The sequence below is a fragment of the Diuraphis noxia genome, unplaced genomic scaffold (assembly GCF_037042655.1).
Source record: "Diuraphis noxia isolate RWA-SAM2 unplaced genomic scaffold, SU_Dnox_SAM2 contig0005, whole genome shotgun sequence".
NCBI classification, from domain to species: Eukaryota; Metazoa; Arthropoda; class Insecta; order Hemiptera; family Aphididae; genus Diuraphis; species Diuraphis noxia.
In genome coordinates, this window is record NW_028301715.1 from 9,979,649 (window position 1) to 10,000,000 (window position 20,352).

Sequence of the window (20,352 nt, forward strand, 5' to 3'; positions counted from 1 at the left end):
AAACTAGGAATTCAAAAATAAAATCATCAGACATAAATTAGAAATTTGCATTTACTGAAGAGCCTGGAATCTCGCATATTAAAACAGTCAAAGCAAAACTTATCCCAGATAGGTACTTACCATAATTTTTAAAAACACTTAGAAGTATCTGAAATTAATAATACCTACTAATAATGAATACTAATACTAATAGTAATAATAATAATAAAATAAATAAACCTTAAAGATAATGATTAATTTGTTTAGTAAAATTATACTTATTTTTATTTTTAAAGCTATTTTTATAGGTAGTGTAAGGTCATGATAATTACAAAAAAAGTAACTTTTTTTTACATTGTATTTCAAAAAAGTATTACCTATATTATTTAAATTCGTAAATAATGTTAGTCTTGTTGTTCAATAGCTTTTAATAATTTTATACTTATTATCAGTTAAGAATTTTTTTTAATTTTTCACTTTATTAACTAAATTACAAAAAGTATTTTTTTTGTATTTAGTGTTTTATAATAATTTTTTGATTAAAGATATTGATTACATACAACTATTAAATAATTAATTGCCAAACTTATTACCTGTACGATTATAATACAACAATTTTAATCAAATTTTAAATAACTAACAGTTGATAATATTTTATTATTTATAAGTAATTTAAAATTCAATATTGTCATATAATTGGATATATGGTACAAAAATAAACATATAGCTTAAATTCAATACTTCCATATTTTAGTATCTATGAAAATCAATTTCTGTATGAAATACAGCCATATATCAAAATATGGTAGTCTTGATTTTACTTAAAAAATTGTAAAAGACTATAAATCTGACTTTTTGGGTTCAAGAGAGTATTTTATTATATTTGAAAAAATCGTAATATAAAGTATGTTTGCAAATATATATGTTTTTAGTTTCAAATGCATAGGTAATAAACTATTTGCGAAAATCACCATTGTAAAAGTGTACGAACGTGTACCTCAATTTTTTTATAATTGCAAGCCGCAAAAGAATAGGTATTAAAACAAACTTACCTTAAATATCAATTTTTCGGGCTTTATTGGACTCCGTGACGTGGATGAATTCCGACGCTGATATGAAAACGCATCAAATACTTCTGACTTGAAGTCTAGAAATAATGTTATTTATGAAAAATAAAAAAATTATACGGAAAGGATGTTTTTCGTTCATTTCTGCTTTGCTATTTTATTGAAATTTTAGAATCTTTAATCGATTGCGTCTCAAGATGGTGTTTAAATTTTAGAGGCGCGTGCATATTTTTACTAAAATATATTTTTTATAAAATATTAAATAAAAATGTTAATTTAAAATAAACGTAATTTCTGATTTTTAAAGTATACATTAAATTTCCGTACCGACCATGTCAGGCGCCAGCTAGTTTGTAAAATTCTAAGTCAACCATTTTCTCCGAATACGAAATTAAGAATTAATATTTATTACAATAAATTAATTATGGCAAAATCCACCAATATGCCAAGCATGTGGCACCACAATTACAATCAAACACATCTTCATAGAATCAGTGGCGTATTTAAGGTTTTTCCGCCTCTAGGCACTTTCCAATTCGCCGCCTTCCTCCCCCTTCATACTTCCTACAATTTTTTCTAAAACGTATTTAAATATACAATTTATTATATTATAATATTATATTAAAAAGATACATTGAGATATATGTAGATATATGATTAATTTTGAGCGAACAAAAATTAGATGAGTTTGATTTCATCAAATGAAAAATAATTTTTCTAATTTTGTAAAAAAAAATTGTTGAAATTGGCCGCCCTCCAATGTTTCCGCTCTAGGCCCGGGCCTATAGGGCGTGTGCCTAAATACGCCTCTGCGTAGAATGCAAAATATTTGAAAAACTAAAAGAACTAAACATAAGTCATGACATCGGAACAAGTCTTGGTCTAAATCCAGATAACGAAGTAAGCAACATACATTTTTTCAAAGCATATAAAATTCTCTAATTATTATAAGAATTCAAAATTAACAACTATAGTTATTATTCATTTATAATTTATTAATATATATTTACGTATTTTTATTTTTTGGTATGATATTAAATGTAATAGCCAATGGCCACATAATATGGGTAGGTAAATTATATATTATTTTATTTTAAGCTATTTGTGAATATTTTAAATTTGAAATGTCATCAGTTTATTTCCGATAGATATTAATAGTAATATGTTTCTAGTAAAAAAACCTTGTAAATTTAATTCAGTAAGCTGTCTTATAATAATATTTGTCTATTGTCAGTTGCTATACATCAAGTAATTTATAGTTTTTATTTAATAGTGCTTTCGCTACATCTTATGATTTGTTTTGGATATTTTTTTAAAACTTATATTATAATAGAATGAGAATTGTATAAATATTGAATTTAAAATATAATAATTAAAATACGAATGTTCATTGATCAATGATCATCATTAATTATTTATCAATGGGAAAATCATTGTATATGTGTACAGACATAATCCACCAATTCTTTTACTGACAGGCTTTAATTATTTTTTATACCTATGTCAGTCCCCGATAATAAGTTATAAGTAAATAACAATAAATGGTTGTCACATGCCATACTGAACCTTATAAACTAGTCCACAAGTTCATAAGTAGTAAAATCTACAATATTTTTTAAGTATACGATTTATTTATACCTATTTGAAGCATATTTATTTATTTATTTATGTATTTTTTTGGTTGGGGAAAGTTGAAAACTTTCTGTTTAGAAAAAAAGATACGCGTGAAATATAAGTGTTAATTATTGAATTTTGCGCGTCATAAGGGTGTATGGTTTACCGTTTTTAATACTATTGCGCGCTTCAGTATTTAAGACGCTCGTCCGTTTGGACATATTTATATAAATATATTTACAACAAAAGAATATTAAAAAAAACTTACAAAAACATCGATTCTTCTAGTGAAACTTCTGTTTGTGCGGTTACGAACGTTAAACGCATCATATTCGCCGCTCTGAAATGGATGTTGGTATACTGAATACTGATTTTTATGAAATTATTCATTTACCCGAACAGTATAAATTATATTGACTGTGCCACAGATTTATACTTTTTATAGGTATATAATTATTATAATATAACTAATTATAAATATTTATAAAGTCTTAGAGGTTTTAACAATTTACCGCGTTCACCGATGACATAGCTATACCATTACCATGTTATCTACTATTTCGTCTTATTATCAGAAATTTAAAATTGTTAAGAGAAATTGATACGCGCATGTATATTGTCCACAGATATATAAAAATACTTTTAAAAATATTTTTATATGTCTGTGATATCGTCTCCTTTTATATCATAAATTATGGATGTAGGTATCGAGCTAATTCTTGAAGCCAGAATAACCTAGAGCCCCAACCGTTTGTGCGCATGCGCGTAATTCTGTTCGGTCAATCACATTATTCTAACTACGCGCGCGTAAATTAAAATCAAATGTTGTGTTTTGTGTATTGTTATTTGTTTTAATCGGCGGTATACTGCTAAAACTATTCGTGGGTTTACAGTATACACCTTCTAGATCTTAGGTGTCAATTACTTTATACCTACTTACATAACTATAACATTAAATCAAAAAAAAAATTTTTTTATCGCTTCACTCGATTAAAATAACATCCAAATTATCAGATTACAAATATACAAGTATTTTTCAACAACTTAACTGACTGAATACAGAAAAGGTACAGACGGTACAGCTGCTACTACCTGCCAGATAACTTATTGGTTACTGATTAGTGATTGCTGACTTGCTGTTTATAATGATTATAGACGATAGTTTTTCTAAATAATTTTAATAAACGTTGTTATAAAATTGAATAATAAATATAAACGATTCAGAATTGAAAAATAATGTATATATAATGTAAGTATATGTACTTACATTATACCTGCATAATATATTATGTCATACCCACACACTCATATACAATATTATACATTTCCAATCATAACGAGTTAAAAATAGACATAATATATTTATATCAGTATCTAGTATCTATTAAGTAATACTGCTAATTGGTTCTCCTCAAAATCTGTTTTGATAGTCAGCTAATACCAATATATTATAGTAAAATTATATACTATCTGAGAAATGAAAATTACAAATATACAGAGCATTTTGTTTTATCACCGAAAATTCTAAGAAGTATACGGGGCTATACGGCCGTATACCCGCGTATCTCCGTTTATTTATAGAGTATACGTTAAAAAAAAACTTAGAAGTGGTTATAATTTATTTAGTTAGTAGTTACTATAGTATCCAAGGTTTATAGATGATACAGGTTGCCTCAAAGTCTTGTAAATATTGCCTACCCTCTGCCACTCCGATATGCCGAGTGACGTCGTGTCGAACAGATTCTATAATGCCGTATAGGTACTGCCGCAGCGTAGTACTATAAACAATTTATTTATTTATTAAAGCAGAACAGGGTAATATGAAAATATGTTTTATTATACTATAACTGGAACTACATAGGTATTTATTATTTAAATTGTGTATATTTAACAGAGTGTAAAACATTTAAACAACATAAAAAACAGTTGTTTAAAACAGAAAAAATTAATTTGTGAGCACTTCTATTTATTAATTACTAGGTACTTACTAGTACCGTAGTCTTATAACTGGCAAGTGATATCGTAGTATTAATTTATTATCAGTCATTTACGCATGCGCAGTAATAACCAAGGCTCTAGCTTTTTCGAGTATTTTGGCTTCAAATCTAATACCTCATGTATTATACCGACTACCGAGTGGCTACATCCACAGGACCACAGTATATAATCTAAGGTTGTCTACGTATTACAATTTACAAGTGCGTAACATAGCAATTTTTACAATCAGCAGAAACGCGTGTAGCTCTGTTAGTTTAAAATGTAGAGTGAATTGTTCTCTAAAATAAAATTTAAAATTTAAAGGTAAGATTATTATCTATACAACCTCATATGTTTTTTGTTATATTTTAATTTTAAAGCGAGTTATAAGTATTTTAAGATGTAAAAACTATTTACAATTTTTAAATACTCATGTCTATATAATAAAATCTAAAAAAAAAATTGCGCATACTAATTGAGACTATTAGCTTTTGCTGCTGATGTCAAATACGACCAATAAAAAAAAAAATTATAATAAGTGAATATTGGCATTTTCGCACCGGTGTTGTTAAGATTAGTTAGTTGATCTTATCTTGTAGACAGAGAAACTATGCAGGGGGCGCCACGTGCAGGCTCTTACCATACCCCCCCCCCCCCCCAGTGAATATTATATTACCTTTTCGTGTTTTTCTGCTTTATAGTAATGTTGAATTTTGCTGTACACGATGTATGTTTTGCATGAGGCTTAATTGTTTTCAAACTTGGTCGAGTATTGGGATTGCTATAATATTGCTTTTAAAATTAAACACAATGTATGTATTTCTTTACCTCTAATAAATTAACAAGATAGATGTAATCTGTAAATACTTACTAACTTTAACCACTAGATTTTGTGTATTTTCAGATAAAGACCCAATCACATTATAAGTTGTTAAACTTAGTAGTTCAAACTTGCGATTTTATTATTTATGGAGGTACGTAATAAACAAGAAAAACCATTAACCACATCGTTTATTTTTAATATTAACAAGGGATATTGTTGTAATATCTACATATATATAAAATTATTTTAATTATCTCTATACAAACAAATATAAATATATACCTCAAACGGCTCAAACATCTGTAAATGTGTGCACTTACTTTATATATCAGCTCTCTAGACATCAAAGAACAGTTTTCATGAAACGTATGCATTTGACACTAAATTTTTGTGCATAATTTATTCAAATCTGGAGGGTAATGTGTAATAAAGGCTAATATTATTCAGTTTAGCTTCTAATTTATTTTTAAAAAACTGCATATTCGAAAATTAAAATAAAATATGTATAATAAATTATACTGTACTATGAAACAATAGTTGAATTTGAATTTGAATTTTTATTAAATAGTAATTTTATTATACTCGTAAATTCCTAATTAAAATACCAAATTGTGTATAAAAAAAAAATATATATGCATTTGTATGGTCATATTTTTATATTTGATTTGATTTTTGTTAAATTTAAATATTATGTGTTAAGAATTTACTTCTTAATAATATAAAATGCAATTATGCATGGTAAAAAAATTGCAATTGGTGGACCGATTGCGACGAAATTTGGTACAAAGACATATTAGATCTATGGGAAGGAGATAGGCTAAGTTAAAAAGTGAACTATTTTCGATAAAATGAATAAAATTACAAAATGATTTACTAGATTGAATAACGTGGTAATATTATTTCTATACTGACCGCCGTCGGCCGAATCACAAGCTGGCCAGATTGAAAATATGTCAGCCTACACTGCAGTGGCACAGGTTTTGACAACGAACTAGATAGCACGGTTTGACGTACCCGACGTAATCACCTGCAACAACCGAGGCCGACAGTTCGAGTAGGATCTGTTCAAACCACTTTTGATCACCTTCGGAATTCAGCACATGTTCGAACACTATCACCCTTAGACCAACCGCATGGTAGAACGTTTTGACAGGACGCACGAGTCCGCGCTCATCACTGCGGTGGACAGCCTGCAAGCTGCCTATCGTACTACTCGTACTGCAGCGCAACACGGTCAAAGCGGCGATCTAGGGCATCTTGGCGTGGCCGTATTGGCGTGGCCACTTTGGCGTAAACTAATTTGGCGTATGGCTATTTTGGCGTTAAGTTTTGGACTAATATTACAGCACGCACAAGTCCGCGTTCACCACGTACGAATCGCCGCAGTGCACAGAACGCAAACTGCCTATATCGTACTATTCGTGCCGCAGCGCAACACGGTCAAAGCGAGCATCGAACAAGCTCCGGTCGAGTTAGTATACGCTCAAACTCTGAAGGCGAGTACTTTGACTCCGCTCGACCCGAGCCACAACCGCCCGTGCTGGTAGCTGTGCGTTACTAGATTCCGAGAGACAGCTCCGATCTTCACGATACTCGGCGCACTACGTCCGGATCGACGCGAACTGACGTTCAAGGTTACGCAACGCGACCTGTCCACGGCTTGGATTTCCCTCGATCGACTCATATCAGCATTCGTCGCGGGTCCACTCGCCGATCACTCGTACGCAGTATAGAATCCGACGACGTCAAGTAGTCTTGCTCTTCTTATTCCTTCGCGCAGTATCTCCACTTACCTATACCAATGCGATTGTACCAACCGAATTTCGCTCCGTCCTTTTTGTCGTTGTATTTGTCAACGGTCTACCGTGCCGTGTTCACGCGAACAGTCTCGAATGGTATTTTACACACTTAACAACCGTCGACTGATCTCGGGCAATCTCTCGTTCGCCTATTCGACGGTTGCGCGCGCGCCACGGCTCTTTCTCTTTCGCTACCTACCACGCGCAAACACGCCTTTTTCGTGCCGCTCGCCGTAGCCTTTTCTTTCATCGACTTTGTATTCGTATTTTTGTCAACTAAATCGTTTTAGTTCTTATTCCCGAAACGTCCGCGAAGTCGAACGATACAGTTGCTCAAGTGAATTCTTGTATTGAATAATAGCTCTTAGTAGCGTCTGCTTTCTACATTTATACAAATTAATTCATAATTATGATCGGGCGCACGTTATCAGCTCTGATAATCGGTATATTATAATAAACGATTGAGAGTAAAAATAAATTGTTATGCCGGCGCGCGAAGGAGACGTGTCCAAAATAATTTGCTTAAAAACGTGTGATTGATGGTTGTGTCCACATCGATTCCAATAAATATTTTACTTTTTAAGTAATATTTGTATATGAAATACAAAAAAAATTCAAACGAATCAGTATGCGTGCCGAGAAAATGTTTTGTGCCCACGAAAAAAATGTCTAGGACCGATGAGAAAAATCTGTCCCACCGGCGCTGAATAGAGTAAAAACGGCGATGGATAAAGGTCGATCAAAAACGAGATGACTCGGTCGCCGAGAGGCGCGGGCGCTAAAGAACTCTCGGATGAGACGATTTTTGCTACAAAATAATCCTCTAAGGGACGAAAAAAAGCGACACCGTCAATACATTTAATCATATGAAGAGAGATTATATTATTATCACGATTTTCTTTGGATGAAATAAAATACTGTCTTATTGATACTTACTGGATCCATTTACGGATATAGTCTGAAATTCATATAACTGATAAAATTAGAATTTTCGTACGCAACTATTTGAAATGTGTACCTATATATTAGCAGCTTTCCAACTCTTGTCATTCCGTCCGCCAACGTGAGACTACGGGAGGGGCCTTCGCTCTGTCTCTGGTTGTTGTTGGGCACAAATTCACCGAAGCAATCTCGTACAACGTACCCAGCAGCTATGCGACTTCGATAGCATTTTTAATACATTTGTTTAATATATATCTAAGCACTACCTGAAATAAAATAAAACTATTTACCATGAATAAATAATAATTTTTAATACATTTGAACCTCTCAAAAGATAACAATTAAAAAAAATGTAATACAACAAATAATAATCAATTTATATTATAATTTATATATTTAAATAATAATCATGTTTTAGTGCACTTTTTAGGATTTTTGATGCATTTTCAATGTTTTTTAATGCTTTAAATTCTCAGTCAAACACATGACTAATATCATAACAAAATTTGCATGATCACAACTCTGCGATATACATACTACTCTTGCCTTGTCTATCTCTTAGTTTTCCGCTTCTATTATATTCTATGAACGGCCAATGAAATGCAGAGAATTATGAGCAATTGTTTTGTGTGTAGAAACAAATTTTCATTAACTAAGTTATTTGGTATGATATTGGTAGGCAATGATAAGTCCTTTCAAAACAAGATTTCTATATGTATTTCGTTTAATTGTCCAGTAAAATAGTTTTTTTTTTCGTTTTGACATAATATACTATGAATTATACCAACGTACATTTACAATATTTAAATGAGTACCATAATAAAATTGGTTAAGTTGTAACAAATTGAAGATATATAAATACAAAATTAACAATAAATTTCGACTTTGCCTATATAATAATTAATAATTTAATATTTAAATTTTTAATTATATTAAAAATAACGATTATTTAAGTGAATATGGTTAACAAGTGAATGTACAAATATAATATTATATACAATATACAAACATGTTCTTAATTTCAGTGACCATTATTATATGACATAGTGTTGACGTTCATCTCATATAAATTATTAGACTTAAAAAGATAAGTCCAATAACTATAGATCTTCTAAGATTTTAAAAGTAAATGTTAATATTCATAATATGGTATTTATGTATAATGTATATACCAACTAAATTAGTTATATATTGTTATTTTGTATATTATATTTTGCTATTATAGATATTTAAAAAAAAAATTTCTATATATTAACTTAATTTTTATCAAGTTAACATTTTCAAGAATAGTATGTATAATAATAATACATAATTAAATTACATTTTGAATCTAAATGTATACATATTATTTAATAATGCAGAGATGGCGTGAAATATTTAACAAATAAAAAGAATTTAAATGTTGTTCAATTATAATATTATAACAACACGTCAGTAAGTTAAATTAATAGTAAAAAAAAAAAAAGACAATAAAACAATACAGAACAAAATCAAAACCAACCAGAAATATACAAAATACAATTCCTATACACTCTAAAGATAATAAATTATTATCTAATATTATTGACTAGATACTTATAATATATAATAATAGCTATAATATAATACGGTTATTGGTTGTACTTGACATAATAATTTACTACGAAAATATAATTCGTTGCTGTGTAATAAAACAATGACGATGCATATCGACAACAACAACATTACAAAAATTTGATTTACCTATCTACCTATTATACACATTATTTAAAACATAACGAAACATAACCGATATGTTAAAATATCGATGTACATCATAATATTGTGTACACTGCACAATCTATAATATGGTCGCGGTCTCATTAAATCAGGAATATAATATTTCAATATCATATCAATATCGTAATTTTACTATGTAAAACAATGTCAAGTTGAAATACTATATTCAATAATTATAATAATATATTGATTAAAAAAATATATACCTATATTTATATAATTATACGATTATTACATTTCTTTTGTAACACAGTTTTTGTCCACGAGCAAGGTACACAGTATCACTAACACCTGGAAGCACTCCGGATTAAACATTTTACTCGGAATTAACAACGTCAAAAACAAAACAACTATAATATATTTAAAAATATTGCACGTGGGCGCGTATACAACACAATTTCAAAAACATTGTAAGTCAGTAATATTATGCATAAACCCATAATATAATACATATTATTATATTGCATATTATTGTATATATTTATAATTAAAATAATTATATTTTCAATGTTTTTTTTTTTATATATATATTAGCCATTATACACATTGCGCTGCGATTTGGAGAGCGTTTTAATATTATATAATGTGATTGATATAATGTAGACAAACTAAAAGTACAAATAAGAAATATTTGATTCATATCGATCAAAGTTCGTCTGGCCGTCCTACTTCCGATCGACGCTACAATGCGACTTGTGGTCTTATTTAAACGAAAACGCGCAATTTCCTCGGCGTTCAAAAAACCTGCGACTTTAAGGCTTGAAAAATACAAACCGTAAAGTCTTACCCTCGAGTACAAAATCGCTCCGATGAACATGACTGAACAAAAAACTCCTTCACGCACGACTCACCAAAGCGAATATTACACGCAAACACTTACCTATAAGTATAATATACTCATTAGTCATTAACTATATGCGTCTATATACGTATATATCACCTTTGTACATCGATTATAAATTATAATATAGGATATAGATTATAGATAAGTATATATTATACTGTTTAATTTTAATGGTCACGGAGTATTAGGAAGGTATATAATAATAAATTAATAAAATATAACATAAGACCGTTATTATTTACCCTGATTTTTAACTATAGGTACTTAACCTTACCTACTAATTAATATATGTTCGTCATTAACGAAAATGATCGATTAAGATAATATACACACATAATATTATTAAAAAATATTATGTACTAAATTGTCAAAAGGATATATTAGCACGCTATTTGTTTTCTCTCATCTCTGAACTACACGTGACATAGCAACGTAACAATATTTATAATTTTGATTTAACCAATCGGTGTTGTGCAATATCTTATAAGAGGTAACGATTAAACATAGGTTGGAATATTACCTAATGTGTTTGCTTGTCAGATTTTTACGATATTTCAACTTTTATGCAAATTATGAGTAGGTGTCTATGTAAAATATTAAAATTTAAAAATGCCCATAATTTATCGCCGGAAAAAATTTAAACATCGTAAAAATGCCAACGTACAAACATAGACAGTCTTTCTTAACTTAAAGTTTTATTGCAAAAGGTAAATTCACTCTAATTGCAGTACGATTGACTCGACACCATTGCAGGTTATGCTGAAAGCAAATTATGTTTCACGTAGGTGTCGGAGAGAGAAAGAAAACAAACAATGCACTGATAATGTATGTGCGTGTGTGCGTAGATCATAATAATCGATTGTTATTGCTAAACATTGTAATTGTGCATTATGTATTTGTATCTACGATTTTTTTTAACTCCATATTAAAATTCGCAACGAAAAAAATAAAAACAATAATTAACTCTAACGACTAGTTTGGCTATTTCTAATTGCTTATCAAAATATATTGCTTGGATATATAATATGACTTAATTATAACGTAGAAAAAAACATATTTGTATTACTGCAAAGTGTCTATTATACAATATGAAACAGGAAGTAGGATTTAGTTTTTGTTAGCCTTACCACGAATCGTTTCAAGTTTTTTGATGTTTTGTAAACCCTCCTCAACACTTTTTAGTTTTTAATCCACCTATTGGCTATCGTACGCAACTACTTCAATTATTGGTAGTTCGGTCAATACCTCGGAATGTCTCAAAAGAGAAATACCATGACTACATAATATGCTTACGGTCGTCGGTCAATTTATTCCAGATCGATTTCCCCTAATACATTTATAGTGCCCCCCTTTTTTTTTATTAAAATGTATTAAACATTTTGTTCGTCTTTCCTAATTCGATTGTTGAAGTTAGCGGATGTATAATACAGGGGTATAAATAATATAGATACGTAAAATACTGATCACTGATGTGTTCCTACCTAACCTAACATTGTATTTGTCGTAATCGCATTTAAAGTATAATGCACAAACGATAGATTTTAGAAACCCATTAGTGTGAATTACAAAAGCAAAATAAATCTTAATAAACTCGCAAAAACACCCGCACACTTATAGGGTTCGTTGAAGCGTTGGATGAATGTTTAGTAGATAGGTTCGAGGTACCTATAGATTTAGAATATCAACAATAAAACAAAGACGACAATGGTGGAGTTGATTGATAACTATACACGAAAAAACTTTGAAAGTAAAATCATTTCATATTATATTTTATTATTGTGTAATGGCTGTATACACAAGTGAGCAAATTTTAAAGGCAATAATTAATTGGAAAAAAAAATTGTAAGAATATAGTGTGCCATTAAACGAATGATGTATATATAATATGCTATAATACATTTTACTTTTGACCGTAACAATAATACCTCCAACTTTTTCTTTGACGTCCTTAAAAACTTTTTAATAACAAAGTTATTCAAACACTTTTATACCTCGCAAAATTATATACAATAATATCCTCCAAGATATAAAAGTATTTGCATGCGCTGGCTTTGCAGTGTTTAACAAAACAAATAATCATAATAAATTCTATCCAAAACAACAGACAGCTGAGAAACGGTTAATGGATTTCAACGACGATGACGAGGAATTCGCTGCTTATAGTTAGTTACTCGTAAAAGTTATAATCTTGGTAGAGTATTATATATATTATAATATCATATAATACCTACGTTGTTCTGAATACATAAATATGAAATATTTTATGAATTTCAAGGATTGTCCTGTCACGGTACAAACTGTTTTTTTTTTCAAATGAGTACGATCATCAATTTAATGTTACATTTTTAAAGAGGTGACTTATTATTCTTTAGTAGGTACCTATACATACAATCTGAAAACTCGAAAACTACTAATTTAAATATCGATAGACATTCATAAAAAGTTTCCAAAAATAAAGTGATTAACAATTCACATGATAAGAAAGGCGGATATCGTTTGACATAAAAGAAACATTTGTACTATCACAAAATGGGTATGCGCCTTCTATCTATATCTAATCGAAATCTTAAGTACCTATTTAAATAATATGATATTTATGTGCAGGTATTTATCAATAAAATTATCAATACTAAAAGATAAAAATTGGTAGGAGGTTGATCGTGTTTTGTGGATATATCACGATTGTATCTATAATGTCAATTTTACTTGACCCATGTGTAGGTCTACACAGTACATAGTACATTATATACGTTTACATATTATATTACACATACCACGTACTATTTACTAATTAATTTAAAACGCGAGGTGAGAAACTGATGAGAGTGTTATTATATATTACACCACCATTTGATAAATTAGTAAATCTTAGCGATATGTTCCACGGCTGTTAGTTTATTACAAATAGTTAATATACGCTAGCTGTTCAAAGGTTTTCTACTCAGAACTCAGAACTTCTTTGCGGTCTGGTCCGAATGAAACACGAAATAATGTGTAGCCATTCAGAGGAGGTTACATATAGGTACATATCATATGTTTTGTATTAATCGAAAATGCGCAAAAACTTGTTCCTTTATCCTTTGATGTATTCAGGTTATTAATATATATAAATATATTATTTGGGTAATTTTTTTTTCTTATCACGAAATTGTATTTGTTCGGTAAACATTTATGTTTAAAAAAAAATTAATTTGCATTAATACAAACCTTAACTGACAAATTCTGTATCGACTATTATTTTTAAATAGTTAATGTAAGTAAGTTCCAAAAAAAAAATTGAATTTGCAAGGGATGGTAAAGTACATTTTAGCCAAACTAATTAAAAAAAAATTTTTATGATGAATGGAAATATGCCAATTACCTTGATAACTCAAATAAAACATATTAACATTATCCCTCGGCAATGACTACGCGTGTACCGGCCGCTACACTCTTCATCCTCGGCCCAATTGCTCCGCTTCGCAAATCGAAAATATCCTTCGACTTGATATGCAAATCCACTTCAAGTATGTAACAGGGACAAAACAATTATTGTGGATATGTGAACATTTAAGATAAAATAACATAAATGAGAGGTGACAATCCAATACGAAAACGTAGGAAAGAAAAGTACGGCGTTTAGCGCATGCATGTGTAAATACGTAAAATCGTAAACTTTGGAAAGATATAACTTCCAAATAATGATTTGCGAAAATTTTTGAATTAGTTTTGAGTTTTGTATTCAATGCATTAAAACAGACATTTATTTGGAGAAAAAAATCAAAAAAATCGCATGTGAACTAAAACTGCATTTACCTATACCTAATATTTTGTGTTGTATTTATATGTTTTTTTTTTATTTCGTAAATATTACTAGATACCTAAATTTTAGTTTCATACGCCGAAGCAGAATACGTTATAAACAAATCGAACTTCGAACTGCGAACAAAACTTAAAATACTCGCCATAAATTGGGACGAGCGGAGAAGTGCACCAATATTTTGCAAGGTATCTAATTTCCTCTACGTTCAATCTAAAAATAAAATGTAATTAAATGTCTAAACGACCACTGGTTCGAAATTCATTTTTCATACATTGCGAAATCATTGGAAAAATATTTCGGTTTCATTGAATATGATCGCGTTATATTAGCTAATATTCTCGTACGTCCTCGGGGTCCGCATAATAATATAACATTATGTTTATGTGATATAATATTGGACTTCACGCGAAATTGCAAAACAAATCTGCCGCCGGATAGACCCTCACCCCCAAACCCTCTTATCCACCATTTGATGAGAGCGTGCGGTGTACGCAATAACAACGATATTGCACGGTTCGGATATTTTGTTTTTACAAGTCAGAAAATTACGACCGAAATTTGGCGACCGTCGAGCGGTGGCGACGGTGGCGGTGGCGATGTCTGCGGCGAAAAAAGAATTAACTAGGTCGAGTCAGATAATATATGTTTGGATCGAGCATAACGTCGATTTCACGGCCTGCTGATCAGGACTGATATTATTGGCTTTGGGTGGGGCGCGCGGGACGGGTACAGCATGAGGAGGCGTTGGCGTTCAGTTGCCCGAATCCTGCGAACCATGTGATTTGGCGATGAAAAGAGAGAAAGAAAGAGAAAAAATAATAAAGCATATACGTACAACATCAGTCGCAAGTCTCGCACGCCGCACTCAAACCAAAAGTCTTTTCCGCACGGCGCGTGACATAATGTTTTTTTCTCCCCCAAATAATATTCGATACTCTGTTGACGCGTCGGTCTATGATTACGGTATTCGTTCACCCAATAAAATATCATCAACTTTCGCAACGAAAACTCTGTACCATTCATTACACTGCACAACCATAATTCCTAAAATGTATACATTATTTATAGTAATGTAAATGAGTTGTACCCGTGGCAATAATAGACGTTTTTGGATGAGATTCCCTCCCCTCTCTCTCCCCCCAAAAAACGCGTATTTTATAAAATGAAATAAATGTCTCTCCTTAATGCCCGGTCTACACAAGGCTAGTATTTCAAGCTAGGATAGAATGATTGCGATACCTAGTACTTATACAGTGATTATCCTGGCTTATTACTAACCATTTAGTCAAAAAACAAAACTTCACCTTATTAAACCATTCTGACTTGAATCACTCTCGCTATATTATGTCTATAGTTAATTCTTCGGTATAGATTTCTAGCTTTACAATATAAATATATAAATATGTCATTATCTATTGCTACCCTAGTATGAAGTACTAGCCACGTGTAGATCGGGCATAACGCCACGGCAATGGTATGAAACAGAGGTATTCAAACTTTTTCATCTCACGTCTACTTTGGGTCATCACAAAATGTTGACGGATCCCAAATTATAAATGACAAAAAATCAATGTTTATAATGCATATGCGTATAATTTATATTAATTATTTATTCGTCATATGACATCATAATATTATATGAAGAAAAAATAACTAAATATTTAATATTGATTTTCAATTATAGGACACGGCTGGGAGCCGCGACACACAGTTTAAATACCTCTGGTGTATAAATTATGGGAGCTACATTATTTTAATGTATAATAATTATAGGCACGCGCGTATTGATTATGATGATGATGACGACGGCGGCGGTGATTGCCCGCTTCCGATCAGACGGTGGTGACGCGATCGTATTCGACGTAGTGCACTACGTCGTTGACCTGATGTCAGTAAACCACGTCGCGCGCCGACACGACCGCCTCCGTCTCCGCGGACTTGGCCGACTGCAGGCTCCGGCATCTGGCTGCCGCGGATGTCGCCGACCGGAACCGCCGGAACCACAAGACGGTGAGCCCCGACGACACGGCCACGATGATGATGGCCACGGTCAGAGCGATGCTGTATACCAGGTGCGTGTAGAGCAGGTGCATGCAGTACCCGAACGATTCGTCGTAACCGGAAGGACAGTGTTCCACGCCATCGCACCACAGCGACTCGTTGATGCACGCCTCAAGCTCCGGACACTGACTGTGACAGTACGGCCCGTCTGCTCGAATCCTGTTTTCATTTCCGGGTAAAAAAAAAAAAAAAACAAAAGGGTTGTAACGATATACGATTATGCCTTTAATCCGTGGCGCGTGGTTCTTGACGATAAGTCCAAGCAGGGAGGGGAGAAAGGTAAATTTGTTCTACATATTTATAAGTAGATACACATCTCACTCTTTTCTGTTTGATTATGTAAGTGAGAAAGTTAGAAATACGCGAGATGTAGATAAATTTATGTGTTATACACATTTTATAATAAAATACTATGATATGAATTAATTTTTAACTATAATAAGCTTTAGTTTATATATGGGGCTCTACTCCTCAGGAGTTAGTCAAGATCACCGTCGGTTCATGTTATCACAGAGATAATAATGAGGGGAGCGTACTATGTTTGATTATGAACACGCGTGAGTTAGTTTTTCTGTTTTACTAAATATGCCTTTAACATAGCAAATTATACGTATAATTTAATCTATTTTACTTTGGTATTTAGTTGTTACTTGCGATTTCTTTTACTGTTTCATCGCAGTCTTGTTTGCAGCAGTAATCGTGTCGTTACTAGTTATTTAAACATACTGTTTCGGATATTGTTGTCGTATTTTATTTTACGGTGAAAATAAAACTACATTTTTATGAGAGAAAAAAATTGCACTTTGTGTTTTTTCGTAGTTATATAGGAAATAGTAAATACGATACGAATAGTATAATAATATAAGGGTATATATATACTGCAGACTTTGTTATATCCATAATGTACGAGTCAATTGCACTGCACAAATAGTAGATATCGTTTTTTACGTTTTTGAGGTCGACTAAGTCTCTCTAAATCCCATACGGAATACGTATGATATTATTGTAGGTTCAATGTAGTATATATTTTGCACTTTTTTCGAAATCGATACGGTGCGCTGAGCGTAAAATTACTGATAAAGCAAAAATATACGAGACGTGTAAACTTCCGTTTATATACGTAATCATATTTAGGTATTCTAACTTGACCATAGTCCATAATATATATTTTATTTATAAAGTGTATCAGTAATTTCGTAATATTTTATAATTTTTCGTATAATGATAAATATTTGTCCAGTAAAAATATTATAGGAACAAGTAAAATATTTTCGATCGTTTATGCGAGATTTATTTATTGTTATTTTTACAGACTTCATCCCCTTTACATTATGATGCGGAAACACTGCGTATTATAAATCGTGTACACCTGAGAGGTATAGTGCTTGCTGGAATAATTTTTTAACGACCTAGGCAAACGAGTCCCTGGGTTCCAATTAGAGTTAGTTAGTTATTCATGGGGTATTTTGAAATGTTACACAACCAACGTGGCATATTCCACCACATCTATCGCGTGGGTTAAGTTTTATTTTATGCAGACAATTTCTTTAATTTTAATATTATTATCTATAAATATTTAAAAACGTACAGCAAAATTAACCAACGAAACAATTTTAGGATACCTAAACGTTATTTTTCCGATACAGTATTTGTGAGCCACTATCTTTTATAAAACAGCTACAGTTCTCATTATATACACGTATTGAAACGATTTTCTCATTAAATTAATTTTGTTTAATAAATATGCACACAGTATAATATGCTTGTTAAAGTAAAGTCCGTTTCACAAATACTTTGAATTGGTTTTTGTGCTATGGCCCGGGATTAATGTATATGTATATAAATATATATGATACAATATCAATATAATTCGTTGGTCGTATTTTATTGATATTAATCTATAGTTTAATACGCGGGTCTTAAGGCGTCAGGAATCCGTATTTTGCGGCAAACACGATATTATGTTAAGGCCTTATAGCTACTGTTTAACGACAACGAGGATTAAGTTAATGTATAATATATTATATTTAAGTAATGTGCGTAATTTGTTTTTGGTTTAGACTACGGTACAAGAATGAACAATGTACCTGGACGAGAGTTGTATCCAAGACACTGTGTACGATCCCGGATCGATTGGAATGAACTCGATGACGATATCTCGTGAAGAATTAGACATGACGTCTCTGGTGTGCCATCCATCTGAAAACACCTGTGTCACACACACAGTAAACATATAAATGATAAACATAAAACTTTCGGTTCTCTAGGGTAAGTTTCTGAATTTTAAGGTTAATATAGAAGTGAAATCAATCCCAAAATTCTGCGCCTCAACTTGAAAAAATATATCAGTTCACAAAAATTTCAAGATATTCAACTGTACAAACATTGAAACAAAAATTAGCACAGAATGGCATGAATTACAGATTGTTAACAAAAATTCTAGTAAGACAGTTTAACTTATAAGCAAGTCGACAACTCCGGTTTATGGCTAATTTTATCATTAATATACGACGTTCTGTGCTAATTTTTTTTCAATGTCTGTACAGTTGAACATATTGAAATTTTTGGTAACTCATGTTTTTTCAAGTTGTGCAAAGAATTTTGGAATTTATTTTATTTCTTTATTAAGCCCCAAATCCTACTTTTCGACCATGAGCCTTTTTTGTACAGAATTTTGAGAAACTTTTTTACTTTTCTAAAGTACTTTTCTGTAGTAGTACATATAATATGATATAATCTATTCCGTAGATTATTATGTTACATTATTCCGGTGACAAACCTCAACTGTGTAGTACGGATCCGGACAAACGACTGTGTGGCTCGTGTCGCCGGCGTGTACTATGAACCGATTGTTGGTCGGACAGTGCACGTGCTGTGTGTTGTTTGGCACCGCGTGCGATGAATCCGGCATCGCCAACCCGGGCAACTTAGCGTACAGATAGCTGTTGGTGAACTGTTTTTGCGTAAGTATGACGAAGTGGGATTCGCACGTGGTCTGAAATGTTACGATATTATAATATTATTGTTTACGTCGTTTTGCACAAAAGCAACACCGAATCGATCTGTACCCGAGTCGACATTCTAGAGTTCAAAAACGCAAAATATATAGAGACGAAACGGAAGGCTAAATCAGGCCCGTAGCTACGGAGGGGGCAAGATGGAGTGTTGCCTTCCCTAAACCCAATCGTTGACCCTTCTAAAAATATTTAAAATATTATGAATTAATATTGTTTATACATAATATATATATTCCCCCGCTAAAATTTGATTTGTCACGCCTTAAAATTTGGTCTGGCTACGGGCCTGGGCTTAATTATGTACTTCAAAGGTTGCAGAGTGCAGTGTATCATTATCGATAGGTACTTACGTTGTGATGCGAGTGAAACGTGAAATGGCCGCCTGGACCGGTCAGCAGGTTGCTCTTCACCTCACATCGTTTCGGCACCACCTCTCTCCTGACGAATTGCACGGTGGCCTCGAAGTAGTGAAGTCGGAAGTCTTCGGTGGAGTTCATGTTGGATACGTCCCACACCATCGAAGCCTTCGAGCCCAACGTGACAAACGTATACGGCAACAGGGACGCGTTGGTCGAACACAAACAGTGCCTTGGCACCAGCATGGTTTTAGGTCCGTTCACCTCATCAAAAACACTCAGAGACGATCCGATGTCGCCCACGCACTGTAAA

At 31.8% G+C, this 20,352-nt stretch overlaps 3 protein-coding genes across 7 annotated transcripts in view; 1 reads left to right on the forward strand and 2 right to left on the reverse strand.

Moving 5' to 3' along the window:
• Nucleotides 1–2,993, reverse strand: part of Pbp49 (proximal sequence element A Pbp49) — a 58,068-nt gene extending 55,075 nt beyond the window's left edge. The window contains exons 1-2 of the mRNA XM_089228339.1: nt 2,929–2,993; nt 1,032–1,126 (exon numbers count right to left, since the gene is read on the reverse strand). The gene's annotated coding sequence lies outside the window, so the exon portion shown is untranslated. The remainder of the gene's footprint in view (nt 1–1,031; nt 1,127–2,928) is intronic.
• Nucleotides 2,994–4,799: 1,806 nt separating this feature from the next.
• LOC107165010 (uncharacterized) lies at nt 4,800–10,626 on the forward strand. Of its 4 annotated transcripts, XR_001506071.2 has the most exons (5): nt 4,800–4,961; nt 5,339–5,449; nt 5,542–5,611; nt 10,213–10,369; nt 10,494–10,626. XR_001506071.2 is itself a non-coding variant. In XM_089228340.1 (4 exons), exon 4 carries the CDS (start codon nt 6,594–6,596, stop codon nt 7,005–7,007), a length of 414 nt encoding a protein of 137 aa, XP_089084466.1. In that variant the 5' UTR covers nt 4,800–4,961; nt 5,339–5,449; nt 5,542–5,611; nt 6,338–6,593; the 3' UTR covers nt 7,008–9,029. The 4 variants fall into 4 exon arrangements, 2 of the variants coding, with proteins under 2 accessions (XP_089084466.1, XP_089084467.1); XR_016191880.1 differs by lacking the exon at nt 5,339–5,449; XM_089228340.1 differs by lacking the exons at nt 10,213–10,369; nt 10,494–10,626 and adding an exon at nt 6,338–9,029.
• The window catches only part of LOC107165015 (uncharacterized), a 63,613-nt gene continuing 53,367 nt past the window's right edge, over nt 10,107–20,352 (reverse strand). Inside the window, exons 9-12 of one of the 2 annotated variants that reach the window (XM_015513061.2) lie at nt 20,034–20,352; nt 19,446–19,661; nt 18,754–18,875; nt 10,107–16,825 (exon numbers count right to left, since the gene is read on the reverse strand). The exon at nt 20,034–20,352 is cut by the window's right edge and continues 111 nt beyond it. In XM_015513061.2, the coding sequence (XP_015368547.2) occupies nt 16,495–16,825; nt 18,754–18,875; nt 19,446–19,661; nt 20,034–20,352 (988 nt within the window). In that variant the 3' untranslated portion in view covers nt 10,107–16,494. Of the gene's footprint in view, nt 16,826–18,753; nt 18,876–19,357; nt 19,662–20,033 lie in introns of those variants that run through there. The other variant, XR_016191879.1, reaches the window with a different exon arrangement.

Excerpts from the sequence above, each read along its gene's own strand:
- LOC107165010 (XM_089228340.1), top strand. The coding sequence starts at position 6,594 with ATGGTAGAACGTTTTGACAGGACGCACGAGTCCGCGCTCATCACTGCG.